Genomic DNA, 24,353 nt, shown 5'->3' with positions numbered 1-24,353 from the left:
GACATGGGGAGACCAGTATTTCGAGAAACTGATCCCAGTTCTTTATTTTCCATGGTCTACTTTTATACACTGAGATGTTATGCAAAAGTCACGTGGGGTCAGCAGTCCTGACTTTTGTCAAAGTCAGGTGCTTCATACAAATGTATACAGAGGTCTTAGGGGTGTTACATCATCTTCTGGCCAGGGGGCCTGCTGACAATTTATGACCCTCTCCTTGTGACAGCGGTCAGTCAACCAGGACACTTATTTCTCCAGGGGTGATTATTCTTAAAACAGACGCCACCCAAATAAAGTTACATTCCTATAGGGTGAGGGTGTAGTGGGTTTTAGTTAAGGCAAGAATTTATTTAGCCTAAGGTCTAACGTGATTAATATCAAAGGTTAATACTTATTTCTTCTATATATTCATTAATGTGTGTAAGAGCAGGGGATATGGAGACTTAGCAACAAACATTGGCTCAACAAATGAAAAACCCTTCACCAATACAATTTCTAATCAGCCCATTATACTTATACTAATAGTTTTCTAACTTTTCTAAGGAACCTGTTTTTAGAAGGTTTAAAGCATCTCGTGCCTCTCACGGTTGGGAGGCTGTGAGCAATCACATGTGGCCGGACAAGCCTGTCAGGCAGGCTAGAGAACCTTCAGAGGAGTTTGTAAGTTAAAACACTCTTGTCATGCCCAGGAGTTTTTATTAACTGGAGCTCTAAATTAACTCCTTCTCTGAAAGAGGTGGTGGGGGACAGCCCCCCATAAAGTCAGGGGTGTAGGTGGGAGCACAAAGTAGTAAAGTAGGCAGGCTCTGGTTATGGGGGTAGATGCTCGAGAATTTCCAGGGGGACTCCTGAGGCTCGATCCCACCTTTGCGTATGTCGAGCCTCCTTCCTCATGACCTTTGCCATGGGCGGAGTGCCTCACTCTGGCCCCCAACAGACGACAGAGGAGGAGATGGCTGGATGGCATCACCAACTCGATGGATGTGAGTCTGAATGAACTCTGAGAGTTGGTGATGGACAGGGAGGCCTGGAGTGCTGCGATTCATGGGGTGGCAAAGAGTCGGACACGACTGAGCAACTGAACGGAACTGAATGAGTGGGAAAGTGCAATTCACTCATTCATGTCAGACTCTGTGGCCCCATGGACTATATAGTCCATGGAATTCTCCAGACCAGAATACTGGAGTGGGTAGCCATTCCCTTCTCCAGGGGATCTTCCCAACCCAGGGATCGAACCCAGGTCTCCCTCATTGCAGGCGAATTCTTAACCAGCTGAGCCACCAGGGAAACCCGATGAGTGGGAGGATTATTCCAAATATTTTGGAGAAGAAGTGGAGAGTTCCAGAAATGGGGCCACCACCCACGTTTTGGTCTTCTGTGGTTGCCCTCGGAACTGCCGTGGCACTTGTGGGTGTGTTGTTTAGTATATGCTAATATATTACAATGAGCGTATAATAAGGCTCAAGGTCAAGTTAAATCTTCCACCATCTAGGACCCCATCAGTTCTGACCAGTTTATGTCATTCTTTTAAAGGCTATGCCCTGCCCTTTTCCCTCCTGTTTCAAATATACATAAGGCCACTGAACTGAACACTTACAAATGGTTAAAATGGTAAATCCCATGTTACGCATATTTTACCACAACCTTTTTAAAAAGGAATATGTGTAGACAAGCTGGCTGGTTGGTTCTCTCTTTAGTGCTAGGCAACTCCTAGATCAGGGCGGAGCGGGGTGCTGGCAGGTTGTATATGTGTGTACGCATGTTATACATATGTTATACACATGTTATAACACATATGCCTATGTGTTATACACATATAGGCGTAGGGGGAATCTTTGTCCTCAGGAGAGGTACACAGGTCGCCTGGTGTAAAGGCCACATGATACCCAGAGCATTCATCCCATCTGCTGCTGCTGCTGCTAAGTCGCTTCAGTCGTGTCCGACTCTGCGCGACCCCATAGACGGCAGCCCACCAGGCTCCCCCGTCCCTGGGATTCTCCAGGCAAGAACACTGGAGTGGGTTGCCATTTCCTCCTCCAATGCATGAAAGTGAAAAGTGAAAGTGAAGTCGCTCACTCATGTCTGACTCCGAGCAACCCCATGGATTGCAGCCCACCAGGCTCCTCCACCCATGGGATTTGCCAGGCAAGAGTATTGGAGTAGGGTGCCATTGCCTTCTCCACATCCCATTTGAGAGGAAAGTAAATAACTGATCCTAGATGCACAGGAAAAGGTCTGGAAAGATGTACCCAAACTGCTCCCCAGAGGGAACCTGTCACTTTTTATCATGAAATGAGTGTCTGAAACATCTAGATAAAACTTCTGAAAGGTTTTTTTTTGTTTTTTTTTTTTAATTTTCAAAGTGGACATTAAAATGTAAGTGAAAATCACTCGGTCATGTCCGACTCTTTGCAACCCCATAGACTGTAGCCCGCCAGGCTCCTCTGTCCTTGGAATTCTCCAGGCAAGAATACTAGAGTGGGTAGCCATTCCCTTCTCCTGAAGATCTTCCCGACCCAGGGATCGAACCCGAGTCTCTTGCACTATAGGTGGATTCTTTCTCATCTGAGCCACCAGGTAAGCCCTTAAAATGTAAAACCACTTTAAAAAGTTTAAGGGTGTCCCTGTTGGCTCAGTCATAAAGAATCCACCTTCCAGAGTAGGAGACACGGGTTCCATCCCTGGTCCAGGAAGATTCCATGTGCGACCTCAGAGCGACGAAGCCCGTGCACCACAACTGTTGAACCTGTGCTCGAGAACCAGAAGCCACAACTGCTCAGGCCCTGTGCTCCAACCTCTGAAGTCCATGCACCCCAGAGCCCCTGCTTTGCATCAAGGGGGGGTGCCCTGCAACGAGAGGGCCGCCCACCGCAACTAGAGAAAATCCCCCACAGCAGCAAAGACCCAGCGCAGCCATAAATAAATATAAATCCATAAAAAAGTTGAAGTCACACAAGGAAGGAGTCTTTTGGCAACTCTACAGTTGGCAAGTGATTAGCATCCAAAACATGCACACGGAGGAACCTCCCTGGTGGTCCACTGACTAAGACCCTGCTCTCCCAATGCAGGGGGCCTGGGTTCGATCCCTGGTCAGGGAACTAGATCCCATGTGTCACAACTAAGACCCTATGCAGACAAACAACTAAAAATAAATATTAAAAAATCAACAAGGAGAAGACAACCCATGGAAGAAACAAAGGATGTAAATGGCAATTCACAGCAGAAACCAGAATAGCCAATAAACAGTGAAAAGCTGGGCAATTCCTCTATCGACCAGGGAAATGCAGGTTAAAATCACAATGAGGATGAAGAAAAATCGTCAAGTCTGCTGGTACCAAGAGACAGACACTCTCCTCCCCTGTTAGGAGGCTGTGTGCCAATGGAAGAACGATGCAGAGCAACCTGGCAGGCGCTGGTAAAGCTGAAGCAACCAACAGCGTCAGGCCAGCAAGCCCACTTCTATTTAAACACTCAGAAGCTCTCACACAGGAATAAGGAGACACATTCCAGAATGTTCGCCACATCATGGTTTATAACAGAGAAAAACCGGAAACTACCTAAATATATTTGCACAGGGAGACACCATAGAGAAATCAAAATAAACGAACTGGGGCTAAATGCACCAATGTGGGGAAAGAATCTTAAAAAAAACATTCAGTTTTTATAGAAGATGACTGGGGCCGTGACACAAATCTCAACATATTTCAAAGAATTAAAATAATGCAGAAAATGTTCTGAGATTACAATGCAACTAAGGTAAAAATCAGTGGTGATGGAGGAATTCCCTGGAGGTTCAGGGGTTAAGAATCAGTTTCCACCACAGGGGCAGGGTGGGGGTGGGGTGGGTGTTCCCACTCCTGTGCGGGGAGGGGAACTGGAGAACTAAGATCACACAAGGGGTCAAAAGAAAAAAAAAATCAATATCGATGGGTATGGGAGTTGCCCTCTGTTTGTTTTTTACTTTTTGGCATTCCAGCTGAGCTATTTCAAATCCTAAAAGATGATACTGTGAAAGTGCTGCACTCAATATGCCAGCAAATTTGGAAAAATCAGCAGTGGCCCCAGGACTGGAAAAGGTCAGTTTTCATTCCAATCCCAAAGAAAGGTAATGCCAAAGAATGTTCAGACTACCGTGCAATTGTGCTCATTTCACATGCTAGCAAAATAATGCTCAAAACCCTTCAAGCTAGGCTTCAACAGTATGTGAACTGAGAACTTCCAGATGTACAAGCTGGATTTAGAAAAGGCAGAGGAACCAGAGATCAAATTGCCAACATCCACTGGATCCTAAAAAAGACAAGGGAATCCCAGAAAAACATCTCCTTCTGCTTCACGGACTACGCTAAAGACTGTGACTGTGTGGACCACAACAAACCACCTGACCTGTCTCCTGAGAAACCTGTAGGCAGATCAAGAAGCAATAATTAGAACTGGACATGGAGAGACTGGTTCAGAATTGGGAAAGAGGTACGTGAAGGCTGTATATTGTCACCCTGTTTATTTAACTTCTATGCAGAGTATATCATGAGAAATGCTGGGCTGGATAAATTTCAAGCTGGAAACAAGATTGCTGGGAGAAATATCAATAACATCAGATACACAGTCTGCAAGATTAACCAGCCTGATCTACTTAAAAAAAAAAAAAAACCTATAATATACAGTGGAACTATTATGTAACCCTGTTCTGTATTTTCCAAGTCTCCTGTAAATGTGTTACGCTTTCATAATTCAAAAAGAAAATAAAAATTAACCTGTCTGTACACTTCAAAAATGCCAATGTCACAAAAAAACAAATTCACTCTGAGAAACCATCCTAGAATGAGAGGCACACAGCGACATGTTTGCAACCCACCTGTGTAGTTCAGGTTCAAGAGGACCTCACGTGGACTTCAACATTCAGTTCTGAGCTGCAGAAGCTTCCACTAAGGAAGGCCTGCTCCCTGCTCAAAACTGAGGGTTCATGGTTGACTCTCCCCACAAGCTGGAATCAAGATTTCTGGGAGAAATATCAATAACCTCAGATATGAAGAAGAACTAAAGAGCCTCTTGATGAAAGTGAAAGAGGACAGTGAAAAAGATGGCTTAAAACTCAACATTCAGAAAACTAAGATCATAGCATCTGGTCCCATCACTTCATGGCAAATAGATGGGGAAACAATGGAAATAGTGACAGCCTTTATTTTGGGGGGCTCCAAAATCACTGCAGATGGTGACTGCAGCCATGAAATTAAAAGACGTTTGCTCCTTGGAAGAAAAGTTATGACTAACTTGGACAGCATATTAAAAAGCAGAGATATGACTTTGCCAACAAAGGTCTGCCTAGTCAAAGCCAGTTTTTCCAGTAGTCATGTATGGGTGTGAGAGTTGGACTATAAAGAAAGCTGAGCACCGAAGAATTGATGCTTTTGAACTGTGGTGTTGGAGAAGACTCTTGAGAGTCCCTTGGACTGCAAGGAGATCCAACCAGTCCATCCTAAAGGAGATCAGTCCTGGGTGTTCATTGGAAGGACTGATGTTGAAGCTGAAACTCCAATACTTTGGCCACCTGATGCAAAGAGCTGACTCCTTGGAAAAGACCCTGATGCTGGGAAAGATTGAAGGAGGGAGGAGAAGGGGACGACAGAGGGTACGATGGTTGGATGGCATCACTGACTCAATGGACATGAGTTTGAGTAAATTCTGGGAGTTGGTGACCGACAGGGAAGCCTGGCGTGCTGCAGTCCATGGGGTTGCAAAGAGTCGGATACGACTGAGTGACTGAACTGACTTCTGCCTTCCCCCACCCCCAACTGGAAAGGGAGACCCGAGACCTGTGAGAGCTTTTGGAAGCCCAGGAGTGCATACACTCCTGGACGTTGGCTCAGAGACCCTGGCTTTTCACCTGCGCAATGGAGGGTGGTATGGCTCTATCTGGCCCTGTCGCTGAGGTTCTTCCCAGCCCCATCTGAGAAGAACACGGTCAGCTGGGGTGGCCACTGGACAAATCAGCATACTTCCCAGGTGGGGCTGACTCTGCTGGCCCAGCCCTGTGCCCTGCAGGAGCTCTGTGGCTCTGGCTGCCTGGCCCTTCAAGGTCTGGAGCCATTTCAGCAGGTAGGCCAGGCGGGCTTGATGCCAGGCCAGGAGGGGCCAGAGTCCAGAGCAGGAGAAGCAGGTTCCTAGCCTGGCGTCCCGCCTGGGACCGGGGCTCAGGTTGGGCCCCCTCTGTTCCCCTGTGAACCTCAAAGCCCCCTCACACTCCACCACTGCCTGGAGGAAAGGCCCAGAGACCGCCTCAACCTCGTGCCTGTCCCCACACCCTCACAGGGGCCAGGAGCCAGGGCTGCCTCGTTGGAGGCGTCGTGGTGTCATCTGGACGCCTGTGGTGCCCCAGTCACTGAGTCGGGGAGAGACCGTCCTTTCCCAGCCTCCCAGGTGGCTCAACCGTGGCTGCTCCGGGGCAGGAGCCCTGAATCCCAGGCTGTTCCCCGCACCTTCAGCTTGCCATCCCAACCCAGAGCCCCGCAGAGGGGTGCGCTGGCCGCTTACCTGGAGTAGGAGAAGGTGCAGCTCCGCAGACGCCGAGGCGGCAGCGAAGCGGTCCGCGCGCTCCTCGCGGCCGCATCCGTGCGCCTGGGCATCTCGGGATCCCGGGATCGCGCACCTGTTACCACTCACGCCCCGCCCGCCTGCGCAGCGGGGGAAACACGCCGCCGCCGCTGCGTCTCCCGGCCCAGCACTGCCAGGCTCCTCCATCCCGCGCACCTGGACCAGGTGCCCCGCCCCGCCCCCAAGGAACGTGTGCCCAGAGAGCCGCTCTCTCCTGCAGGAGCCTCGGCTCGGGCTCTGCCCGAAGGTCAAAAGCAAGGCCGGCCCTGGGCGCCCGGGGTCGGCGGGCTGGAGGCTGCCTCCCAAACCTGCACGGAAACCGCGCGCGGCGAGAGCCCGCGTGGTTGGGCGCCCACTGCATGGTGGCTCCAAATGGATCATGTCCCCATTCCCTCTGCCCTCCAGAGACCTCAAGTGTAAGTCTCAGCCCTTCCCGCTCGGCGGCGGAGGGCTGTCCCCACCTCCTCTGAAGCTCTCTTTGCGGGCTCTTCTCACCCCCACCCCACCCCCCTTTTCTGTCTTCTCCAGCAGCTCCACTCTCTTCTCTGCCTTGGGCCACAGCGGTGATCGTCGCGTGCTCCCCCGGACCCCACAGAGGTTCTTCCGTTCCAACGCCAGCCCCACAGCATAGGGACTGGAAACCCAACCCTCCTAAAACCCGTTTCCTTGCTGAGTTTATGATTAATCTCTCTCTCCAAAACTTTGCGCTTCCCTAGTGGCTCAGACGGTAATGAATCTGCCTGCAATGCAGGAGTCTCTGGTTCGATTCAGCCCGCCCCCCGCCCCCCACCCCGTCTCTCTTACACACACACACTCACACAGTGTAGGGGTTTGTAGAGAGCAGGCTAAAAGACCATCGTTCCCTCCCCAGCAGCAGCACTCAGGCAAGGACACACAGGTCAGGGGACAGGTATCCTTTATTACTCGGTTCCCACATATAATTGTCCCAAAGCACAAGTCAGACCCCTCACCTGTACTCATTTATACTTTACAAAGGTTATCGGTGCGCAGGAAGGCTTCCATAACGACCCAGCCCCAAGGCGGCGAAGGCCTCAGAGAACACAACTTCTGCGTCGAGATGTGGTCGTTCGGGCCTCCAACCCACTCCTCCAGACCCTGAACTCAGAGGAAACGGCAGACGCTGGGTCTCCTGCTGAGCGCCAGGACCCACAGGACGGAACCGGGGAGTCCCCGGGGGAATCATTTCTCCCTTCCCACGGCCAAGCCCCCAGATGAAGAAAATAAGGCACGGTCAACGGTGGAGAGGGTACAAAGTCAAGAAACAGCTGGAGATGGGCATCCTCAGGCCAGGTCGCAGCCAGCCTCCGCTCTTAGGAAGCCGGCTCTGGGGTGGAGAGAGGTAACGGAGGGCAGCAGGCCCACCCAGGAGCCTGGGCCTGGGAGGTGGGAGGGGTCCTGGCAAGAGGGGGCGTGGCCCCGCCCCGCAGGCTGCAGCGGGGGAGTCAGTGGGAAGGCCACGTGACTCCCTCCCCCTTTCCCAGGGTCCTCCGGCCAGCTCGGCTCCTCGGCCGGCACGGTCAGCCCTCCAGAAAGGGCTCAGCTCCGGTAGCTCTTGAGCAGGTGCCCGGCGACCACGAGCCTCTGGATCTCACTGGTGCCTTCATAAATCTCGGTGATGCGGGCGTCGCGGTAGTGCCGCTCGGCTGGCATCTCCTTCACGTAGCCCATGCCGCCCAGGATCTGCATGGCCTGAAGGGGAACGGGAGGGCTCAGGAAAGGAAGACCAACCCCCACTCCCCAACTCGTGGGGGAAAGACAGGGCAGGACCATCCACGCATAAGGGCCAGCGGGGAGGAAGAAGCAGCCGGCACACTCCCGCTTACCCAACCCTGGGGAGCTCACCCAGGCAGTGGGGACTCTCACCTGGTGGGTGATGGCAGTTGCGGCCTCCGATGCAGCCAGCTTGGCCATTGCCGCCTCCTAACCACAGAGGACGGTGGCGTCAGAAATTCTTAGCACCTGGCCTGTTCAACACGGCGGGCCTGGGGAAGCCGCCCCTTGGAGCGATAAACCCACAGGCTCAAGGAACTGGAACCCCGCCCAGACGGCTCCCTCAGTGCCTCTGCCGCCATAGAAGCTCTGGGCTGGGCCCGGGGAGACCCCTGCCCCACTGGCACCTTGGTGAAAGGCTTTTTGTTGTCCTTCAGCATGGCAGCGCGCCAGGTCAGCAGCCGGGCACTCTCCAGGGCGAGGGCCATGTCCGCCAACTTGAACTGCAACAACCCAGACCCGCCCCACCGTTGGTGCAGGCCCGCCCTCCCCTCTCCCTGAGGGGCGGGACAGAGGAGGGCGGAGGACGGAGCCGAGGCTGAAAGCCGTCTGGGAGGCAGAGAGGAAAGGCCGAACTCGCGTCCCTCTGGCGTCCAGGCAAGGCTGCGCGTCTGTTACCTGGATGGCCTGCAGCTTGGTGAGGGGCGCCCCGAAAGCACTGCGGTTCTCCGCGTAGGTCACAGCACAGTCCAGGGCGGCCTGGGCAATGCCCAGGGCCTGGGAGGCGATGCCGATGCGGCCCGTGTCCAGGGTTTGCTGTGAGGACCCACCTGTCAGGGGCCAGCCGTTCCCCAGGGCCTCACCCTAGGGAACCCCCACCCCCCGCTGCCAGGCTCACCATGGCGATCTTGAAGCCCAGCCCCGGCTCCCCCAGCAGGCTGTCCTTGGGGATGCGACAGTCCTCGAAGATGAGGTTGGCCGTGGACGAGGCCCGGATGCCCAGCTTGTCTTCCTTCTTCCCCAGCGTGAGGCCGGGTGTGGGCATGGGGACCAGGAAGGCACTGATGCCCTGGAGGCCGGGACACGCCCCTGACTTGCTCACCGGCCCGAGGCCACGCCCCTCAGACGAACCACCCAAGACTCCCATTCCGGTCGCCACCCCAATTTCCACCTCCCTCAGAACCTCGCTGTGACGTCCTCTGCTGGCTCCTCCCGGGACAGCGCCGCCCCGGGGCCGGAAAGAGTTGGCTGGCAAGAGCCCCAGAGCCCAAGCGGCTCGGTCAGACCACAGAGATGCAGCTGGACATACTGAACGGCTTGCCGCCCCTCCCTTGCGAGCCCCTCACCTTGTTATGCAAGGATCTGTCGGTGCTGGCGAAGACCACTACGGCCGAGGCCTCCCAGGCGTTGGTGATCCAGGCCTTGGTGCCACTCAGGACCCACGAGTCACCGTCTGCCCGCGCGGTGGTGGCCGCGGCCCCTGCGTCGCTGCCGTTCCCTGCCCCACACGCAGACTCAGAGTCCACCGCCGCCAGCTCGCCCAGGACCCAAACTCACACTTCCCACCAAACTCACACTTCCCACACCAAGCACCCCCCAGCCCTGCCAAGCAACCCCCCCATTCTGCGCCCCCCACCCCCCCAGCTGGTGAGCCAGACCCAGGCGCAGGGAATCAGGGTCTGGCTCCTGAGAGAAGGGGCTGGAGGGCCACACCAGCTCCCTCTCTAGAGGTGTGGGGACATGGCACCTGGCTGTCTCCAAGCCAAAGGGACAGCGGGGTCCAAGTCCCTCCGTCCCAGCTCAGGCAAGGTGGACCCCGGGCGGGGTGGGGGTGGGTGAGCCACGGTCCCAGGTGGTACCTGGTTCACTGAGGGCAAAGCAGCCAATTTTGTCACCACTAGTGAAGGGAGCAACCCACCGCTGCTTCTGCTCCTTGGTGCCGAACTTCAGGATGGGCCCTAAGTAGAGGGACTGGGGGGACCGTGGGGGGAGGTCATCGCAGGCCCCAGCACACCCGCATGCCCACCCCCAGGCCTCTTCTCTCCAGAGGCCCCATGCAAAGGACCAGGCCTAGCGGCGGTCAGGGGCGGGGAGCCAAGGGAGGGCTGTGCCTGGATGTGGGGCCGTCTGGAGCCCCCTCCCCCTCTGCCTGTGTGTCCGAGGCCCAGGCGGGAGGCTCACATTGTTGACACTCATGATGACTCCCGTGGAGGCACAGCCCCGGCTGATCTCCTCCATGGCGATGGAGTAGGCCAGGTAATCAAGGCCGGCTCCGCTGAGCTCCTCGGGCACATTCATGGCCATAAGCCCCAGCTCGCCCATCTTCTTCACCTGGCCCCAGGAAAGGATGTCATGGCAAGGGCAGCCCCCCGGGGGAGGGGGGTGGGGGTGGGGCCACAGGGCCCACCCTCTCCAACCCCAACCCACCTGCCCCCAGGCTGGTGCCCACAGAAACTCAGGTCGTGTGACCCTAACACCCACCCCGGAACCCCCAAGGCCGGATCTGTATGACAGCCCTGTTGTCTCAGGCAGTCCTGCCCCTGTACTCTGCCCTCACTCATCTCTGTGTCTACAGCCACGACCAGTGAGCATGCAGAAGGCACAAGGCTTCAGGGGCCTCCGAGGTGAAGGAGCAGGGCAGCACAGTGCCACACAGACCTTCTTCAGCCCCTAACGCTCACCGCACAGCCTGTCCTCCCCACCACAGGGCCCTTGCACATGCTGTTCCTCAGTGATGCCCTGTATCAACTGCTGTAGTCTCGTGCCAGTGAAAGATTCGATAAAGGGGAAGAGCCTGGAATGTTTGACTTGGAATCCAGGAGTGGCTGGGGTTAATTATCAAATGCCTTTGACATGCTCAGTGCTGGAAAGTGCTTCATGTGTATTCTTGGTCCAGTCTGTCTGAAGCTTGAAGCTTTGCTGAGTCAACCTCATGTCACAGGTGAGGAAGCTGGAGCTCAGGGAGGTGGAGCGCTTTGCACAGGGTGGACCTTGTAAATGGTGGGGCTGAGATTGAAACCTACCACTGACTCCAGGACTACAACCAGCTCAGTCTGCACAAGGTGAGTGATCCATGCACGGCATTTAAAAGAGAAAGTCTTATTGACCGCTAGTTGATCTACAATGTTGTGTGAATTTTCTGCTGTATAGCAAAGTAACTCTGCTATACGGATTCTTTTTCATATTCTTTTCCATATGGTTTACCGCAGGATCCTGAATATAGTTCCATGTGCTGTACAGAGGGCCTTGCTGTTTATCCATCCTATATACAATAGTTTGCACCTGCTAATCCAAAACTCCCAATTTGTCCCTCCCTCACCCCCTTCTCCTTGGCAACTACATGTCTGTTCTCCCTGTCTGTGAGTCTGTTTCTGTCCTGTATTAATAGATAGGTTCCGTTTGTGTTGTATTTTACATAACACATGTAAGTGATATCTTGTGGTATTTGTCTTTCTCTTTGACTTACTTCACTTAGTATGATAACCTCTAGGGCCACCACACTACTGCAAATGACATTATTTCATCCTTGTTTATGGCTGAGTAATATTCCACCATATGTATGTGCCACGTGTTCTTTACCCGTTCATCTGTCCATGGACAGGTTGTCTGCATGTCTTGGCTATTGTGGATAGTACTGCTATGAACACAGGGGTCCATGTATCTCTTCAAATTATAGCTTTGTCTGGATATATGCCCAGTACTGGGACTGCTGGACCATATGGCAACTCTACTTTCAGTTTTCTGAGGAGCCTCCCACTGTTATCCACTGCACCAATTTACATTCCCACCAACAGCATAGGAAGGTTCCCTTTTCTCCACACCCTCTCCAGCATTCATTATTCGGAGACTTTTGAATGGTGGCCATTCTGACCAGTGTGAGGTGGTACCTCTGTAGTTTCCATTTGCATTTCTCTAAGAATTAGAGTGGCATTTCTTATCATTAAGTGACTGAGACGTTCTTGACTCGACAGTGATGTCTGGGAAGAGGGGCATCGGTGAATTTGCTGAACTTTCACAATGATTTGTGTCTCTCTATGAAACTGGGTGTTTGATTCCACCTTGAGTTGTTCCCATGCGAGACAATTTGCAAGACTCTACGCTTGGGGTGGGCCTGACCCACCTCAGGGTCTCCCCTGTAATACAAGGGAGGAGATGGCCCGTGCGGAGGCAGAATGTCAGCCTCACAGGGACAAGCACACCCTAACCCCCAGGTTCAAAGAGACTGAGTATGTTCAAAGAGACTCTGCCAAGGAGATTAAGCAAAGGACCCTGAGGTGAGGAGGGGCTTCCCTGGATCATCCAGGGAGGCCAGTGTCCTCACAGGGTCCTTGTAAGGGAAAGAGGAGAAACCGGAAAAGGCCAGGCAGTGATTCTCCCTGGGGCCTGCCCAAAGGCCTGTCCACACCTTCATCAGAGCCCAGAGAGCCCAGCTTTGGATCTCCGCCCTCCAGGAACGGTCAGGCGCTAAGTGTGCACTGTTCTACGCCTGGAGAAGGCAATGGCACCCCACTCCAGTACTTTTGCCTGGAAAATCCCATGGACGGAGGAGCCTGGTGGGCTACAGTCCATGGGGTCGCTAAGAGTGGGACACAACTGAGCGACTTCACTTTCACTTTTCACTTTCATGCATTGGAGAAGGAAATGGCAACCCACTCCAGTGCTCTTGCCTGGAGAATCCCAGGGACGGGGGAGCCTGGTGGGCTGCTGTCTATGGGGTCGCACAGAGTCGGACACGACTGAAGCGACTTAGCAGCAGCAGCAGCAGCAGCTCTACGCCACTGCTTCTGGGGCCTGGTGCTGCAGCAGCAACAGGAAGCTAGTACACAGTGACGAATGGGATTCAGGGCCACCAGGGACGTGGCATTTCGAGAGTCACTAAAAAAAAAAAGAATTCTGTGGTCACCGCACACCTGGGGGCAGCAGGGGGTGACACTGCTCAGGAAGCCGGCGGGGATCGAGGAGTGGGTGAGGGTGGGAGGATCTGAGAGTCAATTTCTAGGTAAGTTGATAAGAAGTCAGTGGTCCCCGAGGAGGAGAGAGGGGTCTGGAGTTCTCAAGGAGGAGAAAGGGACACATTTTTTTTCCCCTATATTCCTTAGTCTTAGTCACATACGATGTTTTTTTCTTTAAGCCCAGAGCTGATAAAACAACTCAGCTTCAACTCTGTACTAAGGATTTTATATATAAAACAACAATGTATCCTGCTTGAGGATGTTTCTCTTGTCCGTGATCCTATTCTCTTGAACATGATGTTTCTCAGCCCTGTCTGACTTTGCGAACCCATGGACTGCAATATAGACTATATTATAGACTATATTCCATGGACTATCCAGTCCATGGGACTCTCCAGGCCAGAACACTGGAGTGGGTAGGCTTTCCCTTCTCCAGGGGATCTTCCCAACCCAGGGATCAAACCCAGCAGATTCTTTACCAGCTGAGCCACCAGGGAAACCCAAGAATACTGGAGTGGGTAGCCTATCCCTTCTCCAGTGGATCTTCCCAACCCAGGAATCAAACCAGGGTCTCCGGCAATGCAGGTGGATTCTTTACTAACAGAGCTATGAGGGAAGCCCAAGGATTACATGTATAACAACAATATATCCTGCTTGAGGACATGTTTCTCTTTCTTGAGAACCTTCTGACTAATCCTGTTATCTTAAAATGTATATTATGGGAGAGGCATCTAGTAAAATCTTTCTATTGTTAATTCTAATTCTGTCATCTTAAAATGTAAATTGTGGGAGTGGGTCTAGTAAGATCTTTACAACCTTGAGACATTCTTATGATTTATTGTAATAACCAATTAAAAAAGTATATAGCTCCCTTGCTAAGACTAGCATTCTCCGCCCCCTTCTGATGTCTGTGTCAGAAGCTTCCTCTGTCCCTTTTCACAAAAAGAGCTCTGAGTGGTCAAGCCTGGTCTCTGGTCCCGAAGCTAAATCTTCTTGGGAGGTCACTGAATCTGACATGGTTCACTGTAAGCTATCAGATCAAGGAGTGGGCGAAGGTGGGAAGTAGAGTGCAGTTGAGGCGCTGTCTGTCTCTGAGCACGACCTGGGGACTTAGAGCCCAGAGCCAGCCCCGGGGTGGCCTCAGAACAGAGCCCCTTTCGAGCCCACACTTAGGGCCTCTGGCAAACCTATTCCAGAGTGAGGTGGTGGTTTATTGGGGAGGCCTGTGCTGGCTTACCAGCTAGGGCTGCATTCTACCAGGAGCCAGAAATACGCAGGGTCCCCAAGATTCATGCTCAGGCCCAGACAGGAACCCCACTGGAGGGCTTTCTCTGGCCATTGAGCAAAAGAAACTGAAGTAGAAAAAAAAAAAAAAAGCCCCATTTGTCTCACCCTACATGCACCATCCAGCTTCTCTAGGCATTAAGACACACAGCCCCCTCTTTAGTCTCTCTCTCTCTCTGTCTCTCTCTCTGGTCCATGACCGTGGGATAAATGACACATCAGCCCATCACACCAAGAAGACTCCATTTCACCCCAGGAGACAGAAGGGGAACCGAAATTCCCAGGTGGAGTACCGGCAGGACAAGGATGACCCCGCGTTCCTGGGACGGGTGGGGCCTCTTGCGCAGATGGTGACGCTCCTGGGAGACACCCAGAGTCCGATGAGAAAGCCAGGGCCCCTGGCTCTCTGCCCCTCACCCCACCCTCTAGTGCTCTCTGTACCAGAAGAGAAAGCTGCCCGAGTCCACAGTGACTGCACCCAAGTGGCGGCCTCACCAGCATGCTATTTTCCCCCAACCTTTCTCACTCTCAAGTGTATCTGGAGATTGCTGGCAATACGCCATGGCCAGCTGCAGGAACATTCCAGGGAAAATGTGGAGACAGAAAGGCAGTGGAGAGAAGATGGCATGATCAAGAAGAAGAAAGTGAAGACAAAATAAAAAGCAGTACACACATACAAAGACCGTGTGTCCGGCTGTAGAAATCATTTCTGATCACGGCATGTTTAATGGTAACTGGCTAACAGCAGCCAGCCTCCCTAATATTTTTGCCAATATTTTTGCCAATTTTGAGCGATCTCAAGGAGAACCTCTCAGAGACACCACCCACAGTGGTTACTCTCCATGCCTGTGTCTGTGAACCAGGAGTGTGGACCTGCAACCCTGACCGGGCCAAGCCTAGTGGTCTCCAAACCCGCAAGAGAGGGACTTCCCTGGTGGTCTAGTGGTTAAGACTCCCCGTTTTCAAGGCAGGGGCTGCGGATTCAATTCCTGGTTGGGGAATTAAGGGTTCCCATGTGCTGCGTACATTCTCAGTTACTAAGTTGTATCCAACTCTTTTGCGACCCCATAGACTGTAGCCCACCAGGCTCCTTTGTGCATGGGATTTTCTTGGCAAGAAGACTGGAGTGGGTTGCCATTTCCTCCTCCAGGGGATCTTCCCAACCCAGGGATCGAACCCGCGACTCCTGCATTGCAGGCGGGTTCTTTACCACTGAGTCACCTGGGAAGCCCCACTTGCGTGGCCAAAAGTAAATAAATAAATATTTTAAATGCATGAAGTTTATTAAAAAAAAAAAAAAAAAACTCCCAAAGAACATGTGAGAAAGAGAAAGACCCCTTTCCTAGCAGAGCAAGCCTTCAGCACCTGCTGCCTTCATATGTGGGACCTGTTTTAGAGGGTGCTTCATATAGAAAGCAGTGCTTTTAAGTCACTTCTAAAGCTCACATTTCTAAAAAGTCACATTTGTCCTGAGTTTGCCGATGCTCATCAGAGTCCAAACTAACTCCCTTTAGAGAATCACACCTCCTTACTTGTTGAAGATCTGCTGCTTTATTCATGAGAAGGGGCCACGGGAAGCCACCCAGCTTCTACTCTGTGCCGGTGTGTGCCGAGTGCTGGGACAGTAAGAAATTCAGGATGACTTGACCAAAAAGTTCAAGTCCATAAATTCAGCAAACGTCTGCTGAATGCCAAGTGCTTACTTGGCAAGGAGGTGTTTCGCTGGGCCAGGAGGCAGGTGTTTGAACAAGCCTGGCCTTCAGGAAGGCAACCTTAGAAAATAACTGGGACACAGGACACACACAATAGCGTGATAAGCACACCCAGAGACCCAGGGATTATGAACACAGTGACAAATTCTTGGTGGGAGAGGTGAAAGGTGATGCTATTCAGGGGATGCCACCAGGGTGGCGTTAACAAGAGTCTGTGCATATGAATAAGAGGGAAAATGGAGTATGGTTCAAGAGGCTTCTATGTGGTAAACGATCATCTGAGATTAGGGCAAGAGGAGGAAAAGCAGATTTTGCACCCAATAAACTTACTCAATTCTTCTCCCCTTGACTCTTCCTCAGAAAACCCACTTTTCCTGGGAGAAAAAATTCTTCAGGAAAAAAACATTAGAAAACACTCACTAAGTATCTCCTGCAGGTTGGACAGAATCTACATCTGGCTCCTCCGATCCTAGCTGTCTGGCTTTACTGACTGAGAAATGTAATTCCTGGCTTCTGTTTCCTCATCCGGAAACTGGAGATCAGTGAAGAAACTGCCTGAGTGTTTTGTTGATGATTTAAGGGTAAGTACATGAAAATCACCAATTTAATGGACATGAATTTGAGCAAACTCCAGGAGGTAGTGGAGGACACAGGAGCCTGGCGGGCTACAGTCTGTGGGGTCGCAAAGAGTCAGACACGACTGAGCAACTGGACAGCAACCTGGAATATGGTAACCCCCAAATAAGAGTTACTCCTGTTATTATTACTACCGTCATTTTAAAACACGACTGGTATTATTTTAAATTTTGCAACCTGTCCTATTACCCCTGTGTCTACCGTTTTGACCCTTCTGCTTGTTTAAGTCCTGGATTTCCTTCTGTAACTATAGCTGAGCACCACCCATAGTAACAGAGACAGTGAGAAAAACAATGAGCCAATACGCTTCGATCCTCAGCGAAGGGACTCCCTGGGCAACCACCGCATCCCATCAGTGACCAAAATGAGAGCGTCCAATTCACGCGAGGCAGTGGCAAGATCAGAGATCAGAAGATTTACCGCTCTCTCTCCCCAAGCCCTAGAACCTCAGGCGATTCTTACAACTGTTCCTTTATCCTCTGCTGTTCAGTCACTAAGCCTGCAGCACGCCAGACTTCCCTGTCCTTCACCATCTCCTAGGGCTTGCTCAAACTCATGTCCATTCAGTCGGTGATGCTATCCAAACATATCCTCTGTTGTCCCCTTCTCATCCTGCCCTCAATCTTTCCCAGCATCAGGGTCTTTTCCAATGAGTCAGCTCTTCGCATCGGGTGGCCAAAGCATTGGAGTTTCAGCTTCAGTGAATATTCAGGGCTGATTTCCTTTAGGATTGACTGGTTTGATCTCGCAGTCCAAGGCACTCTCAAGAGTCTTCTCCAGCACAACACTTCAAAAGCATCAATTCTTTGGCAATCAGCCTTCTTTATGGTCTAACCCTCACATCTATACATGACTACTGGAAAAACCATAGCTTATATAAGGACTATACAGACCTTTGTAGGCAAAGTGATATCTCTGCTTCTTAATACGCTGTCTAGGCTTATCATAGCTTTTCTTCCAAGGAGCAAGCATCTTTTAATTTCATGGGTGCAGTCACCACCCACAGTGATTTTGGAGCCCAGGAAAAGAAAGTTTGTCACTGTTTCCATTGTTTCCCCATCTGTTTGCCATGACATGATGGGACTGGATGTCATGATCTTAGTTTTCTGAATGTTGAATTTTAAGCCAACTTTTTCACTCTTCTCTTTCACCTTCATCAAGCGGCTCTTTAGTTCCTCTTCGCCTTCTGCCATAAGGGGGTATCATCTGCATATCTGAGGTTACTGATATTTCTCCCAGTAATCTTGAATCCAGCTTATGATTCATCCAGCCCAGCGTTTCTCATGATGTACTCTGCATATAAGTTAAATAAGCAGGGTAACAATATACAGCCTTGATGTACTCCTTTTCCTATTTGGAACCAGTCTGTTGTTCCATGTCCAGTTCTAACTGTTGCTTCTTGACCTCTTTACAGATTTCTCAGGAGGCAGGTCAGGTGGTCTGGATTTCCCATCTCTTGAAGAATTTTCCACAGTTTGTTGTGATCCACACAAAGGCTTTAGCATGGTCAATGAAGCAGAAGTAGATGTTTTTCTGGAACTCTTGTGCTTTTTCAATGATCCAGCGGATGTTGGCAATTTGATCTCTGCCTTTTCTAAATCCAGCTTGCATATTTGGAAGTTCTCAGTTCATGTACTGTTGAAGCCTAGCTTGAAGGGTTTTGAGCAAGTGAAATGCTCGCAAGTGAAATGAGTGCAATTGTGTGGTAGTTTGGACATTCTTTGGCATTGCCCCTCTTTGGGATTGGAATGAAAACTGACCTTTTCCAGTCCTGTGGCCACTGCTGAGTTTTGCAAATTTGCTGGCATATCGAATGTAGCACTTTCACAGCATCATCTTTTAGGATCTGAAATGGCTCAGCTAGAATTCTGTCACCTCCACTAGCGTTGCTGGTAGTAATGCTTCCTAAGGCCCATCTGACTTTGCACTCCAGGACTTCTGGTTCTGGGTGAGTGACCATACCATAGTGGCTATCCAGGTCATTAAGACCTTTTTTGTACAGTTCTTTTTCAGGCATGACCTAAATCAAATCCCTTATGATTATACAGTGGAACTGAGAAACAGATTTAAGGGACTAGATCTGATAGACAGAGTGCCTGATGAACTATGGACAAAGGTTCATGACATTGTACAGGAGACAGGGATCAAGACCATCCCCATGGAAAAGAAATGCAAAAAAGCAAAATGGCTGTCTGAGGAGGCCTTACAAATTGCTGTGAAAAGAAGAGAAGCGAAAAGCAAAGGAGAAAAGGAAAGATATAAGCATCTGAATGCAGAGTTCCAAAGAATAGCAAGGAGAGATAAGAAAGCCTTCCTCAGTGATCAATGCAAAGAAATAGAGGAAAACAACAGAATGGGAAAGACTAGAAATCTCTTCAAGAAAATTAGCGATACCAAGGGAACATTTCATGCAAAGATGGGCTTGATAAAGGACAGAAATGGTATGGACCTAACAGAAGCAGAAGATATTAAGAAGAGGTGGCAAGATACACAGAAGAACTGTACAAAAAAGATCTTCACGAGCCAGATAATCACAATGGTGTGATCACTCACCTAGAGCCAGATATCCTGGAATGTGAAGTCAAGTGGGCCTTAGAAAGCATCACTACCAACAAAGCTAGTGGAGGTGATAGAATTCCAATTGAGCTATTTCAAATCCTGTTTGAAAGATGATGCTGTGAAAGTGTTGCACTCAATATGCCAACAAATTTGGAAAACTCAGCGGTGGCCACAGGACTGGAAAAGGTCAGTTTTCATTCCAATCCCAAAGAAAGGCAATGCCAAAGAATGCTCAAACTACCACATAATTGCACTCATCTCACACGCTATTAATGCTCAAAATTCTCCAAGCCAGGCTTCAGCAATACATGAACCGTGAACTTTCAGATGTTCAAGCTGGTTTTAGAAAAGGCAGAGAAACCAGAGATCAAATTGCCAACACCCACTGGATCAACGAAAAAGCAAGAGAGTTCCAGAAAAACATCTATTTCTGCTTTATTGACTATGCCAAAGCCTTTCACTGTGTGGATCACAATAAACTGTGGAAAATTCTTCAAGAGATGGGAATACCAGACCACCTGACCTGCCTCTTGAGAAACCTATATGCAAGTCAGGAAGCAACAGTTAGAACTGGACATGGAACAACAGACTGGTTCCAAATAGGAAAAGGAGTACATCAAGGCTGTATGTTGTCACCCTGCTTATTTAACTTATATGCAGAGTATGTCATGAGAAATGCTGGGCTAGAAGAAGCACAAGCTGGAATCAAGACTGCCGGGAGAAATACCAATAACCTCAGATATGCAGATGACACCACCCTTATGGCAGAAAGTGAAGAGGAACTAAAAAGCCTCTTGATGAAAGTGAAAGAAGAGAGTGAAAAAGTTGGCTTAAAGCTCAACATTCATGGCAGAAGATCATGGCATCTGTTTCCATCACTTCATGGGAAATAGATGGGGAAACAGTGGAAACAGTATCAGACTTAATTTTTTGGGGCTCCAAAATTATTGCAGATGGTGATTGCAGCCATGAAATTAAAAGACGCTTACTCCTTGGAAGAAAAGTTATGACCAACCTAGATAGTATATTGAAAAGCAGAGATATTACTTTGCCAACAAAGGTCCGTCTAGTCAAGGCTATAGTTTTTCTAGTGGTCATGTATGGATGTGAGAGTTGGACTGTGAAGAAAGCTGAGCACTGAAGAATTGATGCTTTTGAACTGCGGTGTTGGAGAAGACTCTTGAGAGTCCCTTGGACTGCAAGAAGATCCAACCAGTGCATCCTAAAGGAGATCAGCCCTGGGTGTTCATTGGAAGCACTGATGCTGAAGCTGAAACTCCAATGCTTTGGCCACCTCATGAGAAGAGCTGACTCCTTGGAAAAGACTCTGATGCTGGGAGGGATTGGGGGCAGGAGGAGAAGGGGACGACAGAGGATGAGATGGCTGGATGGCATCACTGACTCAATGGATATGAGTTTGGGTAGACTCTGGGAGTTGGTGATAGACAGGGAGGCCTGGCGTGCTGCGATTCATGGGGTCGCAAAGAGTTGGTCACGACTGAGTGACTGAACTGAACTGAACACTTGGGAGTATGAATTCTAGCCCCACAAGCTGGTAAGCCTTGGAAAATCACGTCCCCTCTCTGTGCTTCAACTTTCTCAACTGTAATAAAAATAATAATAGTATTAATAGCTTCTGTTTTTCACATGCACCATGGACTTAACATACACAATCGCCTACAATCCTTACAACCATTCCAGGAAGCCAAATGGAGATTAGACCTGCAGCTGGGGATGCCTTTAGTACTAAATGCGATGAAGACAACTTCAAGGCTTACCACATAAAAGTTGCCCAACTCATTTTGGTGCTCAGAATGCCACCCACCTACTACTTTGAGCTCTTTAGATGTTATATCCACAGTCCAGGCACAGTGCCTGTGAACACAGTGCACTGTGAGCACACAGCATGCACTAAGATGGGAAAACTGGCCCCAAGGCTGAAGAAGCATGTTAACAGCAACCACAGGTTCTGAATTCCCCAGACGGGCAGCCAGGGTGTGAAGGCCTGACAGAACCGCTTTATCACAAGTCATCTCAACAGCATCTACTAAGTGCAATCGTGTGCCAGACAGCTGGTTAAGTCCCACGGGAGGGTACAGCAGAAGCACTTGTCCTCACAGGAATGATACAGTGACACAGGGTGGACAGGACCGACTGGGATCTCAGCGGCTGGCAGAAGACAGATGTGGGTTGGAACCTTAGCTCTGTAACTCATTAGCTTCATGACCTTGTGCTCATTATTTAAGCCTCTCATCAATCTGAGTTTCATCAACTACACAACAGGATACGTAATAATGGCACCTTCATCTCATTGGACAGTTTTAAGAGACAGATAAGCCAGGCACTTCCCCAGTGGTCCAATGGTTAAGACTCCGAGCTGCCACTGAAGGGGGCATGAGTTCGATCACCGGTCAGGGAACTAAGATTCTGCATGACACATGGTGCAGCCAAAAAAAAGAAAAGAAAAGAAACAGGTGTGCTAACCCATCAGCACTTAGGTGAGTACCAAGCACATGTCAGCGTTTTATGTGTTAACTATTATTATCAACACAATGCCTGGTATACAGTAAGCATAGCAATCATCCACCATGACTACTGTTATTTCAGAAGTTATTATCCTGGCTACAGGCCTCATGCTGGACAGTGGAAACCTCCAGGGCATTTTCTGGCCCCCAGGACCACACACCCTGAGGGTTCCCTGACTGCAGTGTCACTGTCACCGGTTGTCACTGTCACCAGTTATCCTGGAGCAGAGGGCAGATTCCATCACTGGGTGCTGAGGTTGGAATTCTCACCTGAGCTGCTGGGAAGCGATGCTCCTTGTCCACCTGGGCTGCGATGGGAAAGAGCTCCTTCTCGGCAAAGTCGCGGCACGTCTGCCGCAGCATCTGGTGAGTCTCGGGCAGTTCAACAGACTGGTAGACGGTATGTAGGCGACGCCAGCCCCAAGGCCAGGGGGCTGCCAGAGAGAAAAGGAGTCAGTGGAAGAGGAATGCAAGAGGTCTCATGTAGTAATTAAAATAATAACAGTGATCCACTTACTGGGTGGGCTTCCCTGGTGACTCAGATGGTAAAGAAACTGCCTGCAACACAGGCGACCCAGGTTCAATCCCTGGGTTGGGAAGATCCCCTGGAGAAGGGAATGACTATCCACTCCAGTATTCTTGCCTAGAGAATTCCATGGACAGAGGAGCCTGGCAGGCTACAATCCATGGGGGTCACAGAGTTGGACACGACTGAATGATGAACACTTTTCCACTTTTTCACTTATGAGTGGTTCTCCACACAAATGACTCGTGTCCCCCAGGGGGACATCTGGCAATGTCCAGAGACATTTTTGGTTGTCTCAACCGAAGGGTGGTAGGGAGTGGGTAGAGGCCAGGAAAACTGCTAAACATTGTACAGGACAGAACCCATGATAAAGAACTAGGGGCCCAAAATGTCATTAACACTGCTGTTGAGAATAGAACGGAATGTTCACCATGCTTGCTGAACACTGTACAACAGTCCTCCTCAGTGGCCAGTATAAGACCAGAGACGTGAGAGCACAATTCTGTGACCTCAGGCCAGGATCTTAACTTCACTGGTTTCTCTAAATGTGGAGGACAACAGTACTCTGCTCCTGGGCTAGAACCATGAAAACTAACTGTAGCACTTAGCACTTAACCCTAACCTTGCTGAGAGCAGCGACAGCTCTCAAAGAGGGCTCCCTTTGTTATTATTCAGGGTGAGTGGGTCTTGACCAGGCAAAGGAAGCCCTGGCCACAGGTGCCACTGCTGCCACAGGGTAGAGAAATTAGAAGATGGGAAAGAGGATACCAGTGAGCTCCTGTCATCTGCCAGGCACCTGTATTTTAATCCTTGTTTAACAACTCTATGATTTCTGGGAGACCTGGGTTTGAACCCTGGGTCGGGAAAATCCTCTGGAGAAGGAAATGGCAACCCACTCCAGTACTCTTGCCTGGAAAATCCCATGGACGGAGGAGCTTGGTTAAGCTACAGTGTGTGGGGTCGCAAAGAGTCGGACACGTCTGAGCGACTTCACCTTACCTTCACCTTACCTAACAACTCTGAGAACAGCAGTATACTGTGGTCGTTTCACACAAGGGCCCAAGGTCACAGATGTACAGTTTGGGTTCAACCCCAGACCTGGCACCCTAGGAACGGCGTACCTTGAACCTCCTCCGAAGGTGCAATAAGTTTCGGGGTGAGAGTGGTGGGGTGGTGCAGCGTGAGAAGAGGGCCGGAGCAGGGGCCGCGGCCACGCAGGCGCAAGGAGCAGCCTAACTGGGGCAAAGGCCGCCCGGCCGCCCGCCCTGCTGCAGGGGTGAACCCGCTGCCCGGACCCATGCCCACCCGGACCCACGCCCGCCCCGCCCGCCGCCCCACCGTGCGGGGTCAGAACGCACTCACCTCCGCGGACAAGGCCACAGGCCCGGGCGAGCAGCATGGCAGCCATGGAGGACAGACACGGCGGGCCAGTACTGGGCTTCTTCCCGGCGACCTCCGGGCCGCAGCACGGGTTCCGGGCCGTGCGGGGAGGGACCTGCGCCTGTCAGGAGCCCCGCCCCTCGGGCCTCGGGGGCGGGCCCGGGGCCGGCCGCGGGTGCCCTGCCTCAGCCCGCCACCCCCACCGCGGAGATAATCCAACTCTTTAGGCAAAGTCTCCCAAGCTGGTTCTGTTCCGCCTGCTAAGTCGTATCCCGCTCTGCGACCCCATGAACTGAAGCCCGCTAGGCTTCCTTGTCTTTCACTATCTCCCGGAGTTTGCTCAAATTCATGTCCATTGAGTCGGTGGTGCTGTCCAACCATCTCATCCTCTGTCGTCCCCTTCTCTTCCTGCCTTCAATCGCCTTCAGGCTTTCCCGGCATCTGGGTCTTTTCCAATGAGTCG

At 51.0% G+C, this 24,353-nt stretch overlaps 1 protein-coding gene across 2 annotated transcripts; it reads right to left on the bottom strand.

The window, feature by feature from the left end:
• Window positions 1-7,484: 7,484 nt before the first annotated feature.
• ACADS (acyl-CoA dehydrogenase short chain) lies at window positions 7,485-24,033 on the bottom strand. 2 transcript variants are annotated; one of them, XM_061385058.1, is made up of 10 exons: window positions 23,873-24,033; window positions 22,255-22,418; window positions 10,498-10,647; window positions 10,176-10,287; window positions 9,663-9,814; window positions 9,215-9,385; window positions 8,995-9,132; window positions 8,724-8,819; window positions 8,470-8,526; window positions 7,485-8,295 (listed from the first exon to the last, which is right to left on the bottom strand). In XM_061385058.1, the coding sequence occupies exons 1-10, from the start codon at window positions 23,916-23,918 to the stop codon at window positions 8,143-8,145; spliced, it is 1,239 nt and encodes a 412-aa protein (XP_061241042.1). In that variant the 5' UTR covers window positions 23,919-24,033; the 3' UTR covers window positions 7,485-8,142. The 2 variants fall into 2 exon arrangements, with proteins under 2 accessions (XP_061241042.1, XP_061241043.1); XM_061385059.1 differs by lacking the exon at window positions 8,724-8,819 and having other exon boundaries at window positions 23,873-24,006.
• Window positions 24,034-24,353: the final 320 nt, after the last annotated feature.

Source organism: Bos javanicus, chromosome 17, assembly GCF_032452875.1.
Source record: "Bos javanicus breed banteng chromosome 17, ARS-OSU_banteng_1.0, whole genome shotgun sequence".
Lineage (NCBI taxonomy): Eukaryota > Metazoa > Chordata > Mammalia > Artiodactyla > Bovidae > Bos > Bos javanicus.
Note: the sequence above shows the minus strand (reverse complement) of the source record. Positions and strands in the feature narration are given on the sequence as shown.

What these genes read in the sequence shown, in the direction of transcription:
- ACADS (XM_061385058.1), bottom strand. Translation starts at nt 23,918, where the DNA reads ATGGCTGCCATGCTGCTCGCCCGGGCCTGTGGCCTTGTCCGCGGAG. An exon ending in CCAAGCTGCAGGCCATCCAG is followed by an intron (nt 8,820 to 8,994) that starts GTAACAGACGCG and finishes GGGTTGTTGCAG; the next exon opens with TTCAAGTTGGCGGACATGGC. An exon ending in ACAAAAAGCCTTTCACCAAG is followed by an intron (nt 8,527 to 8,723) that starts GTGCCAGTGGGG and finishes CTCTGTGGTTAG; the next exon opens with GAGGCGGCAATGGCCAAGCT.